This window comes from Cetorhinus maximus, chromosome 5 (genome assembly GCF_964194155.1).
Source record: "Cetorhinus maximus chromosome 5, sCetMax3.hap1.1, whole genome shotgun sequence".
Taxonomy (NCBI): domain Eukaryota; kingdom Metazoa; phylum Chordata; class Chondrichthyes; order Lamniformes; family Cetorhinidae; genus Cetorhinus; species Cetorhinus maximus.
The window spans coordinates 170,786,915-170,810,315 of NC_135883.1; the positions used below are offsets into that span (position 1 = coordinate 170,786,915).

The following is a 23,401-nucleotide window of genomic DNA, read 5'->3' on the forward strand; positions in this document are numbered from 1 at the left end:
GAACATTTGCCATAGCCTATCCCTTTAAGTAATGTTTCCCAATCCATCATAGCCAACTCGCATCTCATGCCATCGTAGTTTCCTTTATTAAGATTCAGGACCCTAGTCTCAGAATCAACTATGTCACTCTCCATCTTGATGAAGAATTCTATCATATTATGGTTATTCATCCCCAAGGGGCCTTGCACAACTAGATTGCCAATTATTCCTTTCTCATTACACAATACTCAGTCTAGGATGGCCTGTTCTCTAGTTGGTTCCTCAACATATTGGTCCAGAAAACTATCCCATATACACTCTAGGAATGCCTCCTCTACGGTATTGTTACTAATTTGATTTGCCCAATTTTTATGCAGATTAAAGTCACCCATAATTAGAGTTGTTCCATTATTGCGCGCGTCTCTCATTTCCTGTTTAATGCCATACCCATCACTACTACAGTTTGGGGGAGTATAAACAACCCCCACTAACATTTTGTGCCCCTTAGCGTTTCTCAGCTCTACCCATACAGATTCCACATCACCTGAGCCAATACCTTTCCTCACTATTGCGTTAATTTCCTCTTTAACCAGCAATGCAACTCCACCTTTTCCTTTTTGTCTGTCCTTCCTAAATACTGAATACCTGTATGTTCAGTTCCCATCCCTGCAGCCATATCTCCATAATCCCGACTACATCATACCTGTTTACATCTATTTGTACGGTTAATTCATCCACTTTATTGCAAATGCTTGTCTTTTTAACATTACTTGTCCTGTTCCCACTATTTTCCACTGAGGCCCTGTTTGATTCTTGCCCTTGATTTCTCTGCTTTTCACTTTACTTATTCCGCTCTCTGTTCTTGTCCTCGATTCCCCTTCCTCTGACTCCTTGCATAGGTTCCCATCCCCCTGCCATTTTAGTTTAAACCCTGCCCAACCACTCTAGCAAATATCCGCCCTAGGACATCAGTCCTGGTCCTACCCAGGTGTAACCTGTCCAGTTTGTACTGGTCCCACCTCCCCCAGAACCCATCCCAATGTCCCAGGAATCTGAAACCCTCCCCCTCACACCATCTCTTCTGCCACGTATTCATCCAATATATCCTACTATTCCTACTGACTAGCATGTGGCACTGGTAGTAATCCTGAGATCACTCCGTTTGAGGTCCTACTTTTCAACTTACTTCCTAGCTCCCTATATTCTGCTTTTAGGACCTCATTCTTTTTTTACCTATGTCGTTTGTACCAATGTGTACCACGACCACTGGCTGTTCACCCTCCCCTTTCAGAATGTCCTGTAGCCGCTCTGAGACATTCTTGACCCTAGCACCAGGGCAGCAACATACCATCCTGGAGTCTCGTTTGCAGCCACAGAAACACCAGTCTATTCCCCTTACAATCGAATCCCCTGTAACTATTGCATTCCCATGGCTTTTTACTCCACGCCTGTGTAACAGAGCCAACCATGGTGCAACAAATTTGGCTGTTGCTGCTTTCCCGAGAGGCCATCCCCCCCCCAACAGTATCCAAAGCTGTATATCTGTTTTGCAGTGGAATAGCCACAGTAGATTCCTGCACTGCCTGCCTAGTCCTCTTGCTCTGCCTGGTGGTCACCCATTCCCTTCCTGCCTGTGGACTTAGCCTATGGTGTGACCACCTCTCTATATGTGCTATCCACGATACTCTCTGCCTCGCGGATGCTCCAGTGTCCCCAGCCGCCGCTCCAGCTCCAAAACCCGGGCTTCCAGGAGCTGCAGCTGGAGACATGCTAGCCCCAGGTACTGGGAATGTTCCCAGCTTCCCACACAGCAGGAGGAGCACACCACGGCTTTGAGCTCTCCTGCCATGACTTATCCCTTTAAATTAAATTAATCATTTTGGAAGATACTTAATATCAAACAATATCAATTACTCTCGGACCCTTCTTCCCTGCTCCTCATTGTTACAGAATATAGCCCTTACAAATGATGAACCACAAAATAAGACCTTAAAAACTATAAGCGATAACAGTAGTAAATACTTACTCGACCATAAGGGTGCTTAAGTTGGAGTTTGGTGACTGAGGGAATTTAAGGGTTAATTTCTATCGAAAGTCTAGTCTTTCTTTAAATTTAGTAATTAACTAAAAGTTGCTGTTTGGGTTAGAAGAAGGTGAGTGTTAGTAGGGGAAATTTAGTTGACAATGATCATTGTATCATAAAGTTTAGGTTGCCTATTGAAGTGGATAAGGATCAATGCAGAGTATGAATAGTTATTTGAGGGAAGCCAGCTTCAATGGGTTGAGAATAGATCTGGCCCAGATCAATTGGAATCAAAAAGTTTAGCAGGCAAAATGCTATTTGTACAATGGGGTGCCTCCAGAGAAGAGATAGTTCACAATCTAGATATATTCCCATGAAAGGATAGGCAAGGCAAACAAATCCAGAGCTCCCTGGATGACAAAATAGATATAGATTAAGGTGAAGAAAACATGCACTTCTGACAGATGCCAGGTCTGAAATAAGAACCAAGCTGAATATAGAAGGTTCAGAGCAGAAGTTAAAAATCATAAGAAGCAAAATGTGTGAAAAGAGACTCACAGCTAATATAAAAAGGAATCCAAAATTATTTTCCAGGCATATAAATACTAAGTGTGGTAATAGGAGGAGTGCATTTGATTAGGTTACAAAAAGGGAATTTACACATGGAGGTAGGGTCATATGGCTGAGGTATTAAATAAATACTTTGCATCTGTTGTTACCAAGGAACAAGGTGCTACCTAGGCCATGGTGAAAGAGGGGGTAACTCAGACACTTGAAGACTAAAATTGATGATGGGGTGGTATTGGATAGGCTGTCTGTGCTTAAGAGTTGATAAGGCACCAGAACCAGATGGGATGCGTTCAAGGATACTGAGGGAAGAGAGGAAATTGCAGAGGCACTGGCCATGATTTTCTATCTTCCTTAGACTCAGGGATGCCAGAAGACTGGAGAATTGCAAATGTGATACCTTTACCTTTTTTGAACAAGGGTAAGCTCAGGAACTATAGACAATTAAGTTTAACCACGAATGATGGGAAACTTCTAGAAATTATAATTCAGGACAAAATTAATAGTCACTTGGGCAAATGCAACTCAAGGACAAATCATATTTCACTAACTTGTTGGTGTTTTTGAATACCTAGAGAAGGTGGATGAGGGTAATCCTGTTGATGTGGTGTACCTTGACTTCATTTGATGAAATGCTGCACAACAGACTTGAGGAAAGTTATAGCTCATGGAATGAAATAGATAGTAGCAACATGGAGACAAAATTGGCTGAGTAGTGGTTAATGGCTATTTTTCAGATTGGAGAAAGGTTTGTAGTAGAGTGCCCCAGGAGTCAATGTTGGGACTCTAGGGTAAATGGAACAATTTCAAAATTTGTGATGAAACTTAGAAGCTTTGTGAACTGTGAGAGTAGTGTAGAACTTGAAGAGGACAGACAGATTGGTGGAATGGGTGGATAATTGGCAGACAAAATTTAATGCAGCAAAATGTGAAATGATTGTGGTAGGAAGAACAGAGGGATAATATAAAATAAATGATACAATTCTAAAGGGGGTGTGGGCATAGTGGTATTATCACTGAACTAGTAATCCAGAGACTCAGGGTAATGCTCTGGTGACCCAGGTTACGAATCCCACCCCGGCAGAGGTGGAATTTGAATTCAATAAAAATCTGGAATTAAAAAAGTCTAACGATGACCATGAAACCATTGTCGACTCACTAATGTCCATTAGGGGAGGAAATCTGCCGTCCTCACCTGGTCTGGCCTACATGTGACTCCAGATCTGCATAAGTCTGGTTGGCCCTCTGAAATGGACTTGCAAGCTACTCAGTTTATTAAACTATTAAAAAGTCAACAAAAAGGAATGAAACTGGACAGGCCACTGGCATCGAACTAGGCTCTGGAAACAACAGCAAACCTAGCCCTGTCGACCCTGAAAAGTCCTCCTTACTAACATCTGGGGGCTTGTACCAAAATTGGGAGTTGTCTCACAGACTAGTCAAGCAACAGCCTGACAGTCATACTCAGAATAATAACTTACAGATCATTTCCCAGACACTACCATCACCATCCCCGGTTATGTCCTGTCTCACCAGCATGGCAGACCCAGTAGAGGTGATGGCACAGTGATGTACAGTCAGGAGGGAGTTGCCCTGGTAGTCCTCAACATAGGCTCTGGCCCCCATGAAGTCTCATGGCATCAGGTCAAACATGGGCAAGGATACCTCCTGCTGATTGCCATGTACTGCTTCCACACCCCACTCCAACTGATGAATCAGTACTCCTCTACGTTGAGCATCCCTCGTAGGGTGCAGAATGTACTGGGTGGGAGACTTCAATGTCCATCACCAAGAGTGACTCAGCGGCACCACCACAGACCGAGCCCTAAAGGGCATAGCTGCTAACGTGAATCTGCAACAGGTTTGGAGGGAACCAACAAGAGAGAAAAGCGTACTTGACCTCATCCTTACCATCCTGCCTGCCACAGATGCATCTATCCATGACAGTATCAGTAAGAGTGACCACCACACAATCCTTGTGGAGATGAGGTCCCATTTTCACATTGAAGATACTCTCCATCATGCTGTGTGGTACTACCACCATACTAAATGGGATAGATTTTGAACAGATTTAGCAACTCGAAACTGAGCATCCAAAAGGCAGTATGGGCCATTAGCAACAGAACTGTACTCAACCATAATCTAACCTCATGGCCTGGCATATCCCCCACTCTACCATTACCATCAGGCCAGGGGATCAACCCTGGTTCAATGAAGAATGCAGGAGGGCATGCCAGGAGCAGCACCAGGCATAATTTAAAATGAGGTGTCAACCTGGTGAAGCTACACAGGACTACTTGCGTGCCAAACAGAATAAGCAGCAAGTGATAGAGCTAAGCAATCCCACAATCAATGGATCAGACCTAAGCTCTGTAGTCCTGCCACATCCAGTGATGATTTGTGGTGGACAATTAAACAACTCACTGGAGGAGCTGGCTCCACAAATATCCCCACCCTCAAGGGTGCAGGAGCCCAGCACATCAGCACAAAAGATAAGGCTGAAGTATTCACAACAATCTTCAGCCAGGTGTGCCGAGTGGATGATCCATCTCGCCCTCCTCTGAAAGTCTGCAGTGTCACAGATGCCAGTCTTCAGCCAATTCGATTCACTCCACATGATATCAAGAAATGGCTTAAGGCACTGGATGCTGCAAGAATATGGGCCCTGACGATATTCCCGCAATAGTACTGAAGACTTCTGCTCCAGAACTTGCCGTGACCCTAGCCAAGCTGTTCTTGTACAACTACAGCACCGGCATCTGCCCAGCAATGTGGAAAATTGGTTGGGTAGGTCCTGTACACAAAAACAGGACAAATCCAACCTGGCCAATTACCACCCCATCAGTCTATTCTCAATCATCAGTAAAGTGATGGAAGGGGTCATCAGTGCCGTCAAGTGGCACTTGCTTAACAGTAAGCTACTTGCTGATGCTCAGTTTGGGTTCTGCCAGGGTCACTCAGCTCCTGACCTTGGTTTAAACATGGACAAAAGAGCTGAACTCGAGGTGAGGTGAGAGTGACTGCCCTTGGCATCAAGACAGCATCTGACTGAGTGTGGCATCAAGGAGCCCTGGCAAAACTGGAGTCAATGGGAATTGGGGCAACGCTCCACTAGTTGAGTCATACCTAAAACAAAGGAAGATGGTTGTGGTTGTTGAATGTCAATTATCTCCGTTCCAGGGAATCACTAAGAGTTCCTCAGGGTAGTGTCCTAGGCCCAACTATCTTCAGCTATTTCATCAATGACCTTCCTTCCATCATAAGGTCAGAAGTGGGGATGTTCACTGATGTTTCACACACTGCAAGTGTGCGGTGGAGGCAGGTTCAATCAAGCATTCAAGAGGGAATTGGATTGTTATCTGAAAGAAAGAATGTGCTATGCTGGGGGAAAAGCTAGGGCATGGGATGACAGGAGGTAAATTGCTCCTACTGAGAGCTGAGGTAGGCACAAGGGCCAAAAAGCATCCTTCCGTGCTGTTACAATTCTGCACATTGTTTATTCCTGAATAATTTTTTCCCACAAAACCTTCTCATCTCAATCCTAAAGCCAGAATGCTTTGCATGGTTGATGGAGTATTCGTACAACAGGTTTGTGGCAGAATACACCACTGAAACAAGGTCAGATGTTTTATAAATCAGGTTTTGCTGTTTCAGGACAGTTTCAAGACCTGAGCAGGAGTGGGCCACTCAGCCCTTTGAGCCTGCTCCACCATTCAATAAAATCATGGCTGATCTGACTGTGACCTCCAGTGTCAGCCTATGCCTTGGAAACATTCCAAGACTCTGCTTCCACTACCTTTTGAGGAATGGAGTCCCAAAGACTCACTACCCTCAACAAATTCTTCTCATCTGTCTTAAATGAGCAACCCCTTATTTTTAAACAGTGACTATTAGTCACACTAAGTGTTTGTCATGGAAGAATGAGTCCATACCTCATCTATGAACCTCAAGCTAGTTTATTCTCAAGACAGGTCTTCAGTGCAACAGACTTCTCCAGTCCCTACCACACCAGCATTACAGCTGTAACCATTTATACTACTTTGATGGGTAAACCAACATCCATCACCTGTTTTAACAAGCAGTTGTCTTTAACAATGCAATTACTATACAATGTAATTGCCAGTCAACAAGATCATCAAGGTCCAATAACAATGTAATTACTGATACATTGACAGTGACCCCAGTTCTAGATTCTCCCACGAGGGGAATCATCCTCTCCACATCCACCCCTCGGGATCTTATAACTTTCAAACAAGTCGCTTCTTGCTCTTCTAACTCCAGCGGATACAAGCTTAGCCTGTCCAATCTTTCCTCATAAGATAACTTGCCCATTCCAGGTATTAGTTTACAAAACCTTCTCTGAACTGCTTCTAATGCATTTACATCTTCCCTTAAATAAAGGAGACCAATACTGTACACAGTATTCCAGATGTGATCTCAGTGTCCTGTACAACTGAAGCATGACGTCCCTACTTTTATATTCAAATCCTCTTGCAATAAACAACATTCTATTAGATTTCCTAATTACTTACTGTACCTGCATACTAAACTTTTGATTCATGCACAAAGACAACCAGATCCATCTGCATCTCAAAGCTCTGCAATTTCTCACCATTTAGATAACGTACTTCTCCTTTATTCTTCCTGAACAATTCAAAATGGACAATTTCACATTTTCCCACATTATACTCCATTTCCCAGACCTTTGCCCATTCGATTAACTCATGTATATCCCTTTATAGCCTCCTTATGTCCTCTTACAAAGATAGATAGGAAAGTAAGTTGTATCACAGCAAATTTAGCAATCATGGGCCGTAACATCCGACTAGTGTTGGCCTGCAAGAATTAGAAGAAATAAATGCCTTATCTGGTCTTGAACATTGACACTTCCATTCACTGGAACTGCTTAGCGAAGTGTTGCTCCAGCAAATTCAAAGAGGCCGGGCCCCCTTTTGCTGTAAAACAGGTAAGTTTAAAGGACCGGGGACATTGACAGACCAGTGGGAAGGTAAGCATCTAAGGTAAGTGGATAGGATATGTGTCTAAGGTAAGTAGATAGGATATGGAGAATGGGGATGTATGGCATGGTTGGCAGTGGGGTGGGGTGGGGGGGTGGTGGGGATTCCCATGGGGTCGGTCTGGGTCTTTATAATAGTTATTCAGAAGTTAGAAGGGGTTTTAATTCTAACTTTTTCTGAGTAATTATTGGTATAACCCTGACAGAACCACCTGAAGTTTGCTATCCAAGTCATTATATGGTGTTGTATCTGAATGCACGCAGTATATGAAATAAGGTAAATGAGCTTGTGGCACAGATTGAAATTGGCAGGTATGATGTGGTGGGCATCACGGAGACATGGCTGCAAGGGCATCAGGACTGGGAGCTAAATATCCAAGGATATACATCCTATCGAAAAGATAGGCAGGTTGGCAGAGGGGGTGGGGTTGCTTTGTTAGTAAGAAATGAAATTAAATCGATAGCAGAAACGACGTAGGGTCAGATGATGTAGAATCTGTGTGGGTAGAGTTGAGGAATCGCAAAGGTAAAAAAACCAGAATGGGAGTTATGTACAGGCCTCCGAACAGTAGACAGGATGTGGGGCACAAGATACACCAGGAGATAGAAAAGGTGTGTAAGAAAGATAAAGTTACCGTGATCATGGGGGATTTCAATATGCAGGTAGACTGGGAAAATCAGGTTGGTAGTGGTTCCCAAGAAAAGGAATTTGTGGAATGTCTACGAGATGGCTTTTTGGAGCAGCTTGTGGTGGAGCCCACTAGGGAACAGGCAATTCTCGATTTAGTGATGTGTAATGAGGCAGATTTGATAAGGGAGCTTAAGGTGAAGGAACCCTTAGGAGGAAGTGACCATAATATGATAAAATTTACCCTGCAATTTGAGAGGAAAAAGCTGAATCAGATGTAACGGTGTTACAGTTAAATAAAGGCAACTACAGAGGCATGAGGGAGGAGCTGGCCAGAATTGACTGGGAGATGAATCTAGCAGGAAAGACAGTGGAACAACAATGGCAGGAGTTTCTGGGAGTAATTTGGGAGACACAGCAAAAATTCATCCCTAAGAAGAAGAAGCATACTAAAGGGAGGACAAGGCAACCATGGCTGACAAGGGAAGTCAGGGACAGCATAAAAGCTGAAGAGAAAGCATACAATGTGGCGAAGAGCAGTGGGAAACTAGGGGATCGGGAAGCCTACAAAGACCAACAGAAGACAACTAAAAAAGAAGTAAGGAGGGAGAAGATTAAATATGAGAAGAAACTAGCCAGTAATATAAAAGAAGATTGCAAGAGTTTTTTTAGATATATAAAGGGTAAGAGAGAGGCAAAAGTGGACATTGGGCCGCTGGAAAATGACGCTGCAGAAGTAGTAGTGGGGAACAAAGAAATGGCGGAGGAACTGAATAGGAACTTTGCATCAATCTTCACGGTGGAAGACACAAGTAACATCCCCAAAGTTCAAGAGAGTTGGGGGGCAGAGGTGAGTATGGTGGCCATTACCAAGGAGAAGGTGCTAGGAAAACTGAAAGGTCTGAAGGTGCATAAATCACCTGGACCAGATGGATTACACCCCAGAGTTCTGAAGGAGATAGCTGAAGAGATAGTGGAGGCGTTAGTGGTGATCTTTCAGGAATCCCTGGAGTCAGGGAGGGTCCCAGAGGACTGGAAAATCGCTAATGTAACCCCCCTGTTTAAGAAGGGAGTGAGGCAAAAGACGGGAAATTACAGGCCGATTAGCCTGACCTCGGTCGTTGGTAAGATTTTAGAGTCCATTATTAAGGATGAGATTTCAGAATACTTGGAAGTGCATGGTAAAATAGGGCAAAGTCAGCACGGTTTCATCAAGGGGAGGTCATGCCTGACAAATCTGTTAGAATTCTTTGAGGAGGTAACGAGTAGGTTAGACAAAGGAGAGCCAATGGATGTTATCTGCTTGGACTTCCAGAAGGCCTTTGACAAGGTGCCGCACAAGAGGCTGCTCAGTAAGATAAGAGCCCATGGTGTTAGAGGCAAGGTACTAGCATGGATAGAAGATTGGCTGTCTGGCAGGAGGCAGAGTGGGGATAAGGGGGTCCTTCTCAGGATGGCGGCCGGTGACTAGAGGAGTTCCGCAGGGGTCAGTGTGGGGACCACAACTTTTCACTTTATACATTAATGATCTAGATGAAGGAACTGAGGGCATCCTGGCTAAGTTTGCAGATGATACAAAGATAGGTGGAGGGACAGGTAGTATTGAGGAGGCGGGGAGGCTGCAGAAGGATTTGGACAGGTTAGGAGAATGGGCAGGGCCAGATGGATTGTATCCCAGCTTGTTGAAGGAAGCCAGGGAGGAAATAGTGGATGCTCTGAAGATCATTTTCCAATCCTCACTAGACACAGGCAAGGTCCCAGAGGATTGGAGGTCTGCAAACATTGTACATTTTTTAAAAAGGGTGCAAGGGATATGCCAGGAAATTATAGGCTGGTCAGCCTGACTTCGGTGGTGGGAAAATTATTGGAAACAATTCTGAGAGACAGAAAAAACTGTCACTTAGAATGGCATGGATTGATCAGGGATAGTCAGCATGATTTGTTAGGGGAGAATCATGTCTTGCTAAGTTAATAGAACATTTAGAGAAAGTAACAAGGAGGATTGATGAAGGTAGTGTAGTGGATGTTGTCTGCATGGATTTCTATAAGACATTTGACAAGGTCCCACGTGGCAAACTGGTCAAGAAAGTAAGATCTCATGGGATACAGGGGAAGGTGGCAGGTTGGATCCAAAATTGGCTCAGTGACATGAAACAAAGGGTAATGGTCGATGGATGTTTTTGCAAATGGAAAACGCTTTCCAGTGCTGTTCCACAGGGCTCAGTGGGCCCTCACTGTTTGTTGTATATATTAATGATTTAGACTTAAATGTTGGGGGCATGACTGGGAAATTTGGAGATGACACAAAAATTGGCCGTGTAGTTGATAGTGAAGAGAATAGCTGTCGACTCCAGAATTATATCAGTGGTTTGGTTGAGTGGGCAGAGAAGTGGAATTCAATCTGGAAAAGTGTGAGGTAATGCATTTGGGGAGAGAAAACAAAGCAAGGGAATACTCAGTGAACAGGAAGTTATTGAGAGGGGTTAAGAAAGTGAAAGACCTTGGAGTGCATGTCCACAGGTCCTTGAAGCTGGCAGGACAAGTGGACAAGATGGTCAAGAAAGCATATGGAATGCTTTCCTTTATTGTGCGAGGTATTGGATACAAAAGCAGGCGTGTTATGATGGAACTATATAAAACATCTCCATCATTTCCCCTCCATCATTTTCACATGGTCCATCTCTGACACTTCCCTTCCCTTCCTTGACCTCTCTGTCTCAATTTCTGATGATAGACTGTCCACCAATATCCATTACAAGCCTACCGACTCCCACAGCTACCTCGACTACAGTTCCTCACACCCCGCTTCCTGTAAGGACTCCATCCCATTCTCTCAGTTCCTTCGCCTCCGTCGCATCTGTTCTGATAACGCTATCTTCAAAAACAGTTCCTCTGACATGTCCTCCTTCTTCCTTAACCGAGGTTTTCCACCCACGGTCGTTGACAGGGCCCTCAACCGTGTCTGGTCCATCTCCCGTGCATCCGCCCTCACACCTTCTCCTCCCTCCCAGAAACATGATAGGGTCCCCCTTGTCCTCACTTATCACCCCACCAGCCTCCACATTCAAAGGATCATCCTCCGCTATTTCCGCCAACTCCAGCATGATGCCACCACCAAACACACCTTCCCTTCACCCCCCCCGGTGGCATTCCATAGGGATCATTCCCTCTGGGACACCCTGGTCCACTCTTCCATCACCCCCTACTCCTCAACCCCCACCTATGGCACCTCCCCATGCCCACACAGAAGATGCAACACCTGCCCCTTCACTTCCTCTCTCCTCATCGTCCAAGGACCCAAACACTCCTTTCAAGTGAAGCAGCATTTCACTTGCATTTCCCCTAACTTAGTCTACTGCATTCGTTGCTCCCAATGCGGTCTCCTCTACATTGGAGAGACCAAACACAAACTGGGCGACCGCTTTGCAGAACACCTGCGGTCTGTCCGCAAGAAAGACCCAAACCTCCCTGTCGCTTGCCATTTTAACACTCCACCCTGCTCTCTTGCCCACATGTCTGTCCTTGGCTTGCTGCATTGTTCCAGTGAAGCCCAACGCAAACTGGAGGAACAGCACCTCATCTTCCGACTAGGCACTTTACAGCCTTCCGGGCTGAATATTGAATTCAACAACTTTAGATCTTAAACTCCCTCCCCCCATCCCCACCCCGTTTCTTCCCCCTCCCTTTGTTTTTTGCAATAATTTATATAGATTTTTCTTTTCCCACCTATTTCCATTATTTTTAAATCTACAACTAATAGCTTGTCAGTCTTTCCACCCCACCCCCACTAGAGCTGTACCTTGAGTGTCCTGCCATCCATTCTTAATTAGCACATTTTCTTAGATAATATCACCACCTTCAACACCTCTTTGATCCTCTTGTCTGTGACATCTTTTGATTATCTGCTCCTATCACTGCTTGCTTGTCCCTACAACCAACCACCCCCCTCAACTTCTCTCTCCCCACCCCCCCCCCCCCCCCCAACCTTAAACCAGTTTATATTTCACCCCTCTGCTGAAGGGTCGTGAGGATTAGAAACGTCAACTCTTTTCTTCTCCGCCGATGCTGAGTTTTTCCAGGTAATTTTGTTTTTGTTTTTGTATATAAAACGTTGGTTAGACCACAGCTGCAATTTTTTGTACACTTCTGGTCACCACATTACAGGAAGGATATTGTTGCTCTGGAGAGAGTGCAGAGGAGATTTATAAGAATGGTGCCAGGGCTTGCAAATTGCAGCTATGAGGAGAGATTAGATAGGCTAGGGTTGTTTTCCTTAGAACAGAGGAGGCTAAGGGGTGATCCAATTGAGGTGTACAAAACTGAGGGGCCTAGATAAGATAGACAGAAAAGAATTGTTTCCTCTAGCTGAGGGGTTAATTACCAGGGGGCATAGATTTAAGGTGATTGGTAGAAGGATTAGAGGGTACATGAGGAAAAACATTTTCACCCAGAGCATGGTGGATGTCTGGAATTCACTGCCTAAGTTGGTGGTTGAGACTGAAACGCTCAACTCATTTAAAAGATACCTGGATCTACATCTGAAGTGCTGTAACCTGTAATGGACCATGTGCTGTAAAGTGAGATTAAAATGAGCGGCTAGTTTCTTTTTCTCTTTGTGGCCAGCGCAGGCACGATGAGCTGAATGGCCTCTTTCAGCAAAGTAAATTTTCCATGGTTCTAGGTATGGTTGCTAAATTTGCTGATGACACAAAGATTGGTAGGATAGTAAGATGTGAAGAGGACACAAGGAGGCTAAAAAGGGATATAAATAAGTATAATATGGGAAAGTGTGAAATTGTCCATTTTGACAGGAAAGATTAAAAAGAAGAAGCATGTTGTCTAAATGGTGAGAGTTTGCTGAGCTCTGAGATACGGAGGGATCTAGGGATCCTAGTGCATGAATCACAAAAGGCTGATATGTAGATGCAACAAGTAATTAGGAAAGTTAATAGAATGTTAACGTTTATTGCGAGGGCAATTGAATACAAAAGTAGGGAGGTTGTGCTTCAGTTATACAGGGCATTGGTGAGACCATATCTGGAATACTATGGTCCAATATTGGTCCCCTTATTTAAGGAAAATGTAAACGTGTTGGAAGCAGTTCAGAGTAGGTTTACTAAACTAATCCATGGATTGGGCAGGTTGTCTTATGAGGAACAGTTGGACAGGCTAGACTTGTATCCATTGGAGTTTAGAGGAGTAAGAATGACTTGATTGAATCATATAAGATCCTGAGTGGTCTTGATAGAGTGGATGTGGAGATGATGTTTCCTCTTGTAGGAAATTTAAGACAGAGATGAGGAGAAATGTTTTCTGAGTGTTTTGAGTCTTTGGAACACTCTTCCTCAAAAGATGGTGGAAGCAGAGTCTCTGAAGATTTTTAAGGCAGTGATAGATAGATTCTTGATAAGCAAAGGGGTGAAAGGTTATTGGGGTAGGCTGGAATGTGGAGTTGAGGCTACAGTCAGATCAGCCATGATCTCCTTGAATAATGGAGCAGGCTCGAAGGGCCGAGTGGCCTACTCCTCCTAATTCATATGTTCATATGGCAGAATTATCTTATGAGGACAGATTAAAGAAATTGGGTACATATTTCCCAGTTTTGTCAACTTGACTCTTGTTAGGGGCCTATAAACTACTCCCATTAGTGTTTTCCAACTCTTGCTATTACTAATTTCCACTCATACTGATTTTACTCCATGATCTTCTGAGGCCAGATCCCTTCTCACTACTGTCCTTACGTTATTCTTTACTATCAGGGCTACCCCTCCTCGTTTGCCAGTCTTCTGTCTTTCCAGAGTACTGTGTGCCCTGGAATATTTATTTCACAACCTTTATCACCTTGCAACCATGTCTCTGTAATGGTGATTAGCTTTAAATCATTTTCTTCTATTTTGCCACTTTTAAAAAAATTATTCACGGAATGTGGGCCTTGCTGGCTGGTCGAGCAGTTATTGCCCATCCCTAGTTGCCCTTGAGAAGGTGGTGGTGAGCTGCCTTCTTGAACCCACAGGTATACCACAGTGCTGTCAGGATTTTTCCCAGCGACAGTGAGAAAGCGGCGATATATTTCCAAGTCAGGATGGTGAGTGATTTGGAGGGGAACTTCCAGTTGGCGGTGTTCCCATCTATCTGCTGCCCTTGTCTATCTAGGTGGTAGTGGTCATGGGTTTGGAAGGTGCTGTCTAAGGAGCCTTGGTGAATTCCTGCAGTGCATCTTGTAGGTGGTATGCACTGCTGCTATCGTGCAGTGGTGGAGGGAGTGAATGTTTGGGGATGTGGTGTCAATCAAGCGGACTGTTTTGTCCTGGCCGGTGTTCAGCTTCTTTAATGTTGTAGAAGCTGCAATCATCCAGGCAAGTGGGAGTATTCCATCACACTCCTGACTTGTGCCTTGCAGATGGTGGACAGGCTTTGGGGAGGCGAGTTACTCGTCACACGATTCCTAGCCTCTGACCTGCTCTTGTAGCCACAGTATTTATATGGCTAGTCCAGTTCAGTTTCTGGTCAATGGTAACCCCCAGGATGTTGATCGTGGGGGATTTGGTGATGGTAATGCCATTGAACATCAAGAGGCGATGGTTGGATTCTCTCTTATTGGACATGGTCATTGCCTGACACTTGTGTGGCACGAATGTTCCTTGCCACTTGTCAGCCTAAGCCTGGATATTGTCCCGGTCTTGCTGCATTTGGACATGGACTGCTTCAGTATCTGAAGAGTTGCGAATGGTGCTGAACATTGTGCAATCATCAACGAACATCCCCACTTCTGACCTTATGATGGAAGGAAGGTCATTGACGAAGCAGCTGAAGATGGTTGGCTGAGGGCACTACCCTGAGGAACTCCTGCAGTGATGTCCTAGAACTGAGATGACTGACCTCCAACAACCACAACCATCTCCCTTTGTGCTAGGTATGACTCCAACCAGCGGAATGTTTTCCCCCTGATTCCCATTGACTCCAATTTTGCTAGGGCTCCTTGATGCCACACTTGGTCAAATGCTGCCTTGATGTCAAGGACAGTCATTCTCACCTCACCTCGGGTGTGCAGGAGCATCTGGGAGAGATACATGAGGATATGCTTGGCTTGGTCTCCGTGTTAGAGGAGTCTACGTGGACGATGGACGAAGCAATGAGCCACATGTCCGAGCGCCATGCGTCGTCCATGGAGAGCGTGGTGACTCCCGTGGAGAGGATCCTCCAGGAGACCCGTCAGGGCTTCCTGGAGATACGGTCTGACCAGCAAGCCCTCACATTGGCATTGACCTCAGCTGGTCATTGCCAGTGTGGGAGATGGTCTGGGCATCAAGTTTCCCAGCCTGGTGCCCATCCATCCACAGTGAGCAGGGAGTTCCGAAGGGACCTCACGTCGGCGCAGCAGCTGCCTGTCATCTCTGCGGGCACCTCTCTGGGCGCTTCGGACGAGGGCAGCAGCTCCTCCGCCCCTCTCCTAGTGACGGTAGCATCCGGTGAGGCTGCGACGACTGGGGAGATGGCAGCTGTGGAACTGGCAGCTCTCTTCCAGACAGAGCCAGCACAGACTCCATGTACCAGAGGACGACCACCAAGGTCATCGAGGCCAACAGGACAGCAGAGTCAGCACGCTATCTGAGCTGCCACTCTGAGCGATGGGCCAGCACCAAGATGCAAAACCCGGAAATGAAAACATAAGGCACCTTAGGCACACCACAGATTTTTTACTGGTGCTTGTGTTGGCCCGAGATAAGGTCCTTATGATTTGATCTGATTTGTAACACCATTATCTTTTTTTTTGCATAAGTTTGTTTGCTTGACATATTAAATTCAGATATGTCACTATGGCTGAGGGTGCCCCTTTTCTTCTGCATGTGTATGGTTTCCAAAAACGTAAAGAGTGTTTTGTTGGACACTCAGCTTTATTAACAAGGCCCTTAGTTACTGTTCCTAACCTGGCAGATTTTGCACTTAGGTGTCGAGCAAGGAGCCTACAGCCCAGGCTTGTCCTGGAGTTCCATCTGTGGTGTACTAGCTGAAGGTTCGTTGGATTAAAGCCTCCCGGGTGTCCCTGCAGTGTGTCCGGGTCAGCATCTACCCCTTCAGCATTTCCCTGTGCATGTTCATCCTCGGACTCACTGCTGGACTCATCGTGTGCAGCCGCAGCAACAACATTGACGTCTTCATCGTCCACTGTGGCCCCCTTTCCAGCGCAAGATTATGGAGAGCGCAGCATGCAACCACTATCACCGACACATGATCTGGGGGGTACAGGAGTACGCCCCCTGAGCGGTCCAGGCATCGGAAGCGCATCTTGAGAAGGCCGATGGTTCTCTCCGCCACAGCCCTTGTGGATGCGTGGCTCCTATCGTACCGCTACTCAGCTTCTGTTCTTGGATGGCGGAGAAGCATCATGAGCCACCTTCTGAGGAGATAGCCCTTGTCACCCAGCAGCCATCCGTCAAGCCGGGCTGGAGTACTGAAGAGCCCCGCCATCTTGGAGTGTCTGAGGAGGTAGGTATCGTGGGAGCTGCCTGAGTACCTTGCACAGACTTGTAAAATCAGCATCCTGTGATCACACACTATCTGCACGTTCATGGAGTGGAGGTCCTTCCTGTTGACGAAGGCACTGGGCTCAGCTGCTGGTGCCTTAAAGGCCACATGTGTGCAGTCTATTGCACCCTGGACGCAGGGCAAGCCAGCAATCGCCGCGAAGCCTTTGGCTCACTGTGTCTGGTTTGCCTGGTCCCAACAGAAGTGGATGAAGGTCAATGCACGGCTGAACAGAGCGTCTGTAACCTGCTTGACACAAATGTGGACAGCTGATTGGGAGACACCGCGAAAGATCACCCACCAAGCCCTGGAAGGAGCCACAGGCATAGAAGTTGAGGGCAGCTGTGACCTTCAGAACCACTAGCTGGGGTGTCCACCCACACCGTTAGCGGAGATCTCAGGCCCAATCACCTGACAGATAGTGTTGACTGTCTTCCTTGAGAGACGGAGCCTCCTTCGGCACTGCACCTCAGACATATTGAGGTAGCTGTTTCGCTGCCTGTATACCCTGGCAGCAGGATAGTGGTGTCTTCTGTGGCCCCTTCCGCCTATGTCTTTGCAGCAATCGTGGGCCAGAAGGACTGAGATGTGTGCACGTTGCTGGACATTAAATATGGCGCCTGGCATGCTGAAGCGGCAAGGTGATGGTGTGGTGGGCGAATGAGAGCCCGCCCACCATGAAAACGGCAAGTTTCCCGGGAATGCATAATTAATGCATTTGGGTTTGGGATGATACAGTGTGAAAAGCTGCCTCTGCAGCCCACGGGCAAAACATAATTTTACCCGCCCTCTACCACACTTAGTGCAAATCTGGGACAATTCCGTCCTGAGTCTCCTCCATCACTACATGCTGGATTCCATATCTGCCTAACTCACTTACACCTTGTTGTCCCTGGCCATTGACCAACTCTAAAGTTCTGTCAAACCTAAGGGGTGTGACTGCCTCCTGGAACAAAGTGTCCAGGTAACTCTTCCCCCCTCCCTGATGCCCCATAATGTCCACAATTCAGACTCCAGCTCAGCAAATCTAAGCCAAAGTTGTCTTAGCTGCAGACACTTACTGCAGATAGGTTGTCCAGGACTGCAGTGCATTCCACAGATTCTAAAGTGCTGAAGACAGAGCAAAAGACCAACACTGCCATTTCTGTCTAACATTATTTATTAAATTAGTCAATTAGTTAATAATTTACACAACTAATGTAACAGAAAGTTGCATTCTCCTAGCTTGGTGACAAAGGAAGAAAACTCACCAACTACTAGGGGCTGAGAAATAAAAGTAAAGAAAAGAATTACCTTTTTGCACATCTGCATCAAATTTCCACATAAACCAAATTCCCAACTGCACATTCTATCTACATCTCACTCCAGCATAGCCTACTGTCTATGCATCCTTTACTCCATGCAGTGTAAAGAAACCTATCTGCTTTTCTAGAACATCTGATGAATCACTAACTCGATTAGCTACAGTAATTAATGCTAGTAATCCTGCTACAGTAATTAATGCCTATTTAACCAACTGCTTTGAGCTGATTGACAGATAATTGTTACTTCCAGGTATCTCCCAGTTTAACAGCCTATTTAATTCATTTGAAGGTTGAAAGTTTTGTCACAGTCTGACTTTTAATCTATATTTAAGCTTCAGAAAAAAACTTACCAGAACTTACCATGTAAACCAAATTCCCAACTACACATTCAGTCTATATCTCACTCTGGCATAGCCTCCTCTCCATATGCCCCCTTATCCATAAAGTATGGCGGAGCTTGTGTGGAAATCAAAGTTGTACAGGGAGTGTGCTGTTGAGATTTTCAGGTGTAAAGCATAGGGTGGCACAATTGTGCGTTGCTGCCTCACAGCTTTGGGGACCCAGGTCCACCCTGGCCTCAGATGTCTGTGTGCAGTTTGCACGATCTCCCCGTGTCTGCATGGGTTTCCACTGGGTGCTCTGGTTTCCTCCCACCATCCAAAGAGGTGCTGGTTAGGTGGATTGGCTATGGTAAATTGTTACCCTGTGAGTGTGTGCCCTGTGATGGGCTGGTCCTGTCCTGGGTGTACTGCGCCTATTGCCTGTCAGGATAGGCTCTGACTTCCCGTGACCTTGAATTGGATGAAGCAATTCCGGACGAATGAGATGTAAAGTATAAGTGTTTATGAAACATAGTACTGAATTAGTAGCACTCTCTTTTTCTTTGACTCTTGTACAGTAAAAGTTTGTTTTTTTAAACATGTAAATTAATGGCATAATTCTTTCAGTTAATAAGCGGGAGCCTGAATTTCTTTTTAAAAGTTACTATCTCCACCGAGACCATAATGCAATCTCAGTTTTGAGTACACTCAATGAATGAGCATCCATATGAGGTAGAGAATTCCAAGCATTCAAAACTCTCCGAATGAAGAGAATTCTCCTCTTTTCAGTAGTAAATGGACAACCTATTAATCCTTAGTCTATTACTCCTTATTTTAGATACCCCAGTCAGGGGAAAGAAAGTCAGTCACTGTAAAATAATTTCATGAATTCCCAAATTAGAAATCCCACCATCTTATATTTTTAACTAATGACAGTATCTAGAGGTATGAGGCTTAGGGAAAGAAAGGTAAAAAAATATATGGAAGATTAAAGTACAGAGAGGAGGGTAAATTTAAGTTAATAAGGCAAAATTAGCAATGCTCTACTGATTTAGTATATTCTCACTGACTCTGCTGTTACCTCTAAATCGAAGATTTGTTTCATGAATAAAGCATAGTCTGAATTGAACTCTTTCTTCCGAGGATCGAGAATGTCATAATGACTCTTCTTCAGGTTTACATAGATATTCTGGAATTTGATTGCCAGAATCTCGATTCCTTCAATTGTAGAATTCTTCAATGCAGAAAATGTTTTCACTGCTTCAACCATTTCTGTGATCTGCAAATTTAAGTAAATATTAGTTACTTTACTCATACTTTGAACAATTTTATAAAAATGTTCATTCAGGTATTTTTAATTTCATTACATTCTCTTTTCACATGAAGCTTTTTGGCAGTCAGTCTGATATTGTACAGCCTGATATTGTATTTGCCACTCAACCCTGGACTTGGTAGGATTCGCTTCCTCCTCAGCGTTCTCAAGAATGTTTGCTTACCCATCCCTTGTTGAGTGTTCATAGGGTAGAAGAATCTGTGCTACTCCTCCCTGGCTCTACGCAGGTGGAAATCCAAAACAAACTCGTATAAGGGTTAACTTAGGAGTAACTGATCAGAAAAATATGTTTGGACCCATCGGATTTCTATCCATTGGTGTCTATTCTATTGAGTTATTAAAACCTCAAGAAGCTTATGGTTCATGATGTTGAAATTGTCCCAAAATTGGGAGAGTTGTCAAACAAAACTGATCAAGCAACAGCTGACATAGTCATACTCATGGAATCATACCTTACAGATCATGCCCCAGACACCACCATCATCATCATCCCTGGGTATATTCTGTCCCACTGGCAGGACAGACCCAGCAGAGGTGGAGGCACGGTGGTATACAGTTGGGAGGGAGTTGCCCTGGGAGTCCTCAACATCTACTCTGGGCTCCATGAAGTCTCATAGCATCAGGCAAACATGGGCAAGGAAACCTTCTGCTGATTTACCATGTACTACCACCCCCACCCCCCGCCTCAGCTGATGAATCATTACGCCACCATGTCGAAGACCACTTGGAAGAAGTACTGAGGATGGCAAGTGTGCAGAATGTAGTATGGGTGGGGGACTTCAATGCCCACCACCAAGAGTGGTTCGGTAGCACCACCACAGACCGAGCTGGCCAAGTCCTAAAGGACATAGCTGCTAGACTGAGTGTGCAGCAGGTGACGAGGGAACTAACAAGAGGAAAAAACATACTTGACATCATCCTCACCAACCTGCCTGCAGCAGATGTATCAGTTCATGTCAGTATCGGTAGGAGTGACCACCACACAGTCTTTGTGGAGATGAAGTCCAGTCTTCACATTGAGAATAACCTCCATCATGTTGTGTGGTACTACCACCGTGCTAAATGGGATAGATTTCGAACAGATCAAAAAACTGGACTGGGCATCCATGGGGCAGTGTGGGCCAACAGCAGCAGGAGAACTGTACTGAACCACAATCTGTAGCCTCATGGCCCGGCATATCCCCAACTCCGCCATTGCCACCAAGCCAGGGGATCAACCCTGGTTCAATGAAACGTGCAGGAGGGTATGCCAGGAGCAGCACCAGGCACACCTAAAAATGAGATATCAACCTGGTGATGCTACAACACAGGACTACTTGCATGCCAGATGGCATAAGCAGCAACCAATAGACAGAGCTAAGCAATTACACAACCAACAGATCAGATCTATGCTCTGCAGTCCTGCCACATCCAGGCATGAATGATGGTGGACAATTAAACAGCTCACTGGAGGAGGAGGCTCTACAAATATCTCCATTCTCAATGATGGAGGTGCCCAGCACATAAGTGCAAAAGATAAGGCTGAAGCATTTGCAAAAATCTTCAGCCAGAAGTGCCAAGTGGATGATGCATCTTGGCCTCCTTCAGAGATCCCCAGCTTCACGGATGCCAGTCTTCAGCCAATTCGATTCATTGCACATGATATCAAGAAACGGCTGAAGGCCGTTGCAAAGGCAATGGGCCCTGACACTATTCCGACAATATTACTGACAACTTGTGCTCCAGAACTTGCCACACCCCTAACCAAGCTGCTCCAGTACAGCTACAACACTGGTGTCTACACGTCAATGTGGAAAATTGCCCAGGTATATACTGTACACAATAAAAAGGACAAATTCTGGACAGCCAATTACCACCCCATCAGTCTGCTCTTGATCACAAGTAAAGAGATGAAAGGGGTAATCAAAAGTGCTATCAAGCACTTCACAATAACCTGCTCATTGATGCTCAGTTTCGGTTCTGCCAGGGTCACTCAACTTCTGACTTCATTACAGCCTTGGTTCAAACATGGACAAAAGAGCTGAGCTCCAGAGGTGAGGTGAGAGTGACTGCCTTTGACATCAAGGCAGCATTTGACCAAGTATGGCATCAAGGAGCCTTGGCAAAACTGGAGTCAACAGGAATCGGAGGAAAACTCTCTGGTGGTTGGAATCATATCTAGTACAAAGGAAAATGGTTGTGGGTATTGGAGGAGAATCAACTCAGTTGCAGGACATCACTGCAGGAGTTCCTCAGGGTAGTGTCCTAGGCCCAACCATCTTCAGCTGCTTCATCATTTTTTTTATTCATTGATGGGATGTGGACATCGCTGGCTGGGCCAGCAGTTACTGCCCATCCTTAATTTCCCTTGGGGAGGTGGTTGTTTAGCTGCCTTCTTGAACCGCTCCAGTCCATGTGGTGTAGGTACACCCACAGTGCTGTCAGGGAGGGAGTTCCAGGATTTTGACCCAGTGACAGTGAAGGAACGACGATATGTTTCCAAGTCAGGAAAGTGAGTGGCTTGGAGAGGAACTTCCAGGCGGTGGTGCTCCCATCTACCTTCTGCCCTTGTCCTTCTAGATGGTAGTGGTACTTCCTTCCATCATAAGGTCAGAAGTGGGGATGTTCGCTGATGATCACACAATGTTCAGCACCATTTGCGCCTCCTCAGATACTGAAGCAGTCCGTGTCTAAATGCAGCAAGACTTGGACAATATCAAGGCTTGGGCTTCAAAGTGGCAAGTAACACTCACACCACACAAGTGTCAGGCAAAGACCATCTCCAACTAGAGAGAATCAAACCATTGTTCAACAGCATTACCATTGCTGAATCCCCCATTACCACATCCTGGGGATTACCATTGACCAGTAACTGGACTTGACGAGCCACATAAATACTGTGGCTACAGGGGCAGTTCAGAGGCTAGGAATCCCGCGGCGAGTAACTCACCTCCTGACTCCCCAAAGCCTGTCCACTATCGACAAGGCACAAGTCAAGAGTGTGATGCAATACCCTCCATTTGCCTGGATGAGTGCAACTCCAACAATACTTAAGAAGTTTGACACCATCCAGAACAAAGCAGCCCGCTTTATTGGCACCACTTCCACAAACATTCACTCCTTCCACCACCAACAAACAGTTGCAGCAGTGTGTATCATCTACAACATGCACTGCACAAACTCACTAAGACTCCTTAGGCAGCATCTTCCAAACCCACAACCGCTACCATCTAGGACAAGGGCAGCAGATACATGGGAAGTTCCCATCCATAGGAAGTTTCCATTCAATCTATTCACCATCCTGACTTGGAAATATATCGCCGTTCCTTCAATGTCGCTGGGTCAAAATCCTGGAACACACTGGGTATGGTAACTAAATTTTATGAGTGACTCACAAAATTCCAATGGCAGGTCATTTAGGGATTAGGAAAACGCAGTCTAAAATACAGTGACATTTTTATTGGCTGGGATTGTGTAAAATGTGGTTAAATTCTGCCAGACATGTCATACATGTCAGGTAGTGGGGAAACTCCAGTCATCAATTAAACTTGCACCCTTAATTCTGATACCAGCTTTTGGAGAAGTGTAGGGTCTTAATAGATTGCGTAGGACACCTACTTAAAACAAGATGTGGGAATCAGTATCTTTTAATAATAATGGAAGTTTGAACAAGATTTCTGAGGCAGTGCCTTTGGGGAAAATTATGGCAAAAATGATAGTGGAAA

General features: G+C 45.3%; 1 protein-coding gene across 1 annotated transcript in view; it reads right to left on the reverse strand.

The window, feature by feature from the left end:
- LOC144681152 (dynein axonemal heavy chain 8-like) overlaps positions 1 to 23,401 on the reverse strand; it is a 1,929,890-nt gene that overhangs the window by 1,633,626 nt on the left and 272,863 nt on the right. Inside the window, exon 12 of the mRNA XM_078542879.1 lies at positions 19,446 to 19,643. Coding sequence (XP_078399005.1) covers positions 19,446 to 19,643 — 198 coding nt within the window. The remainder of the gene's footprint in view (positions 1 to 19,445; positions 19,644 to 23,401) is intronic.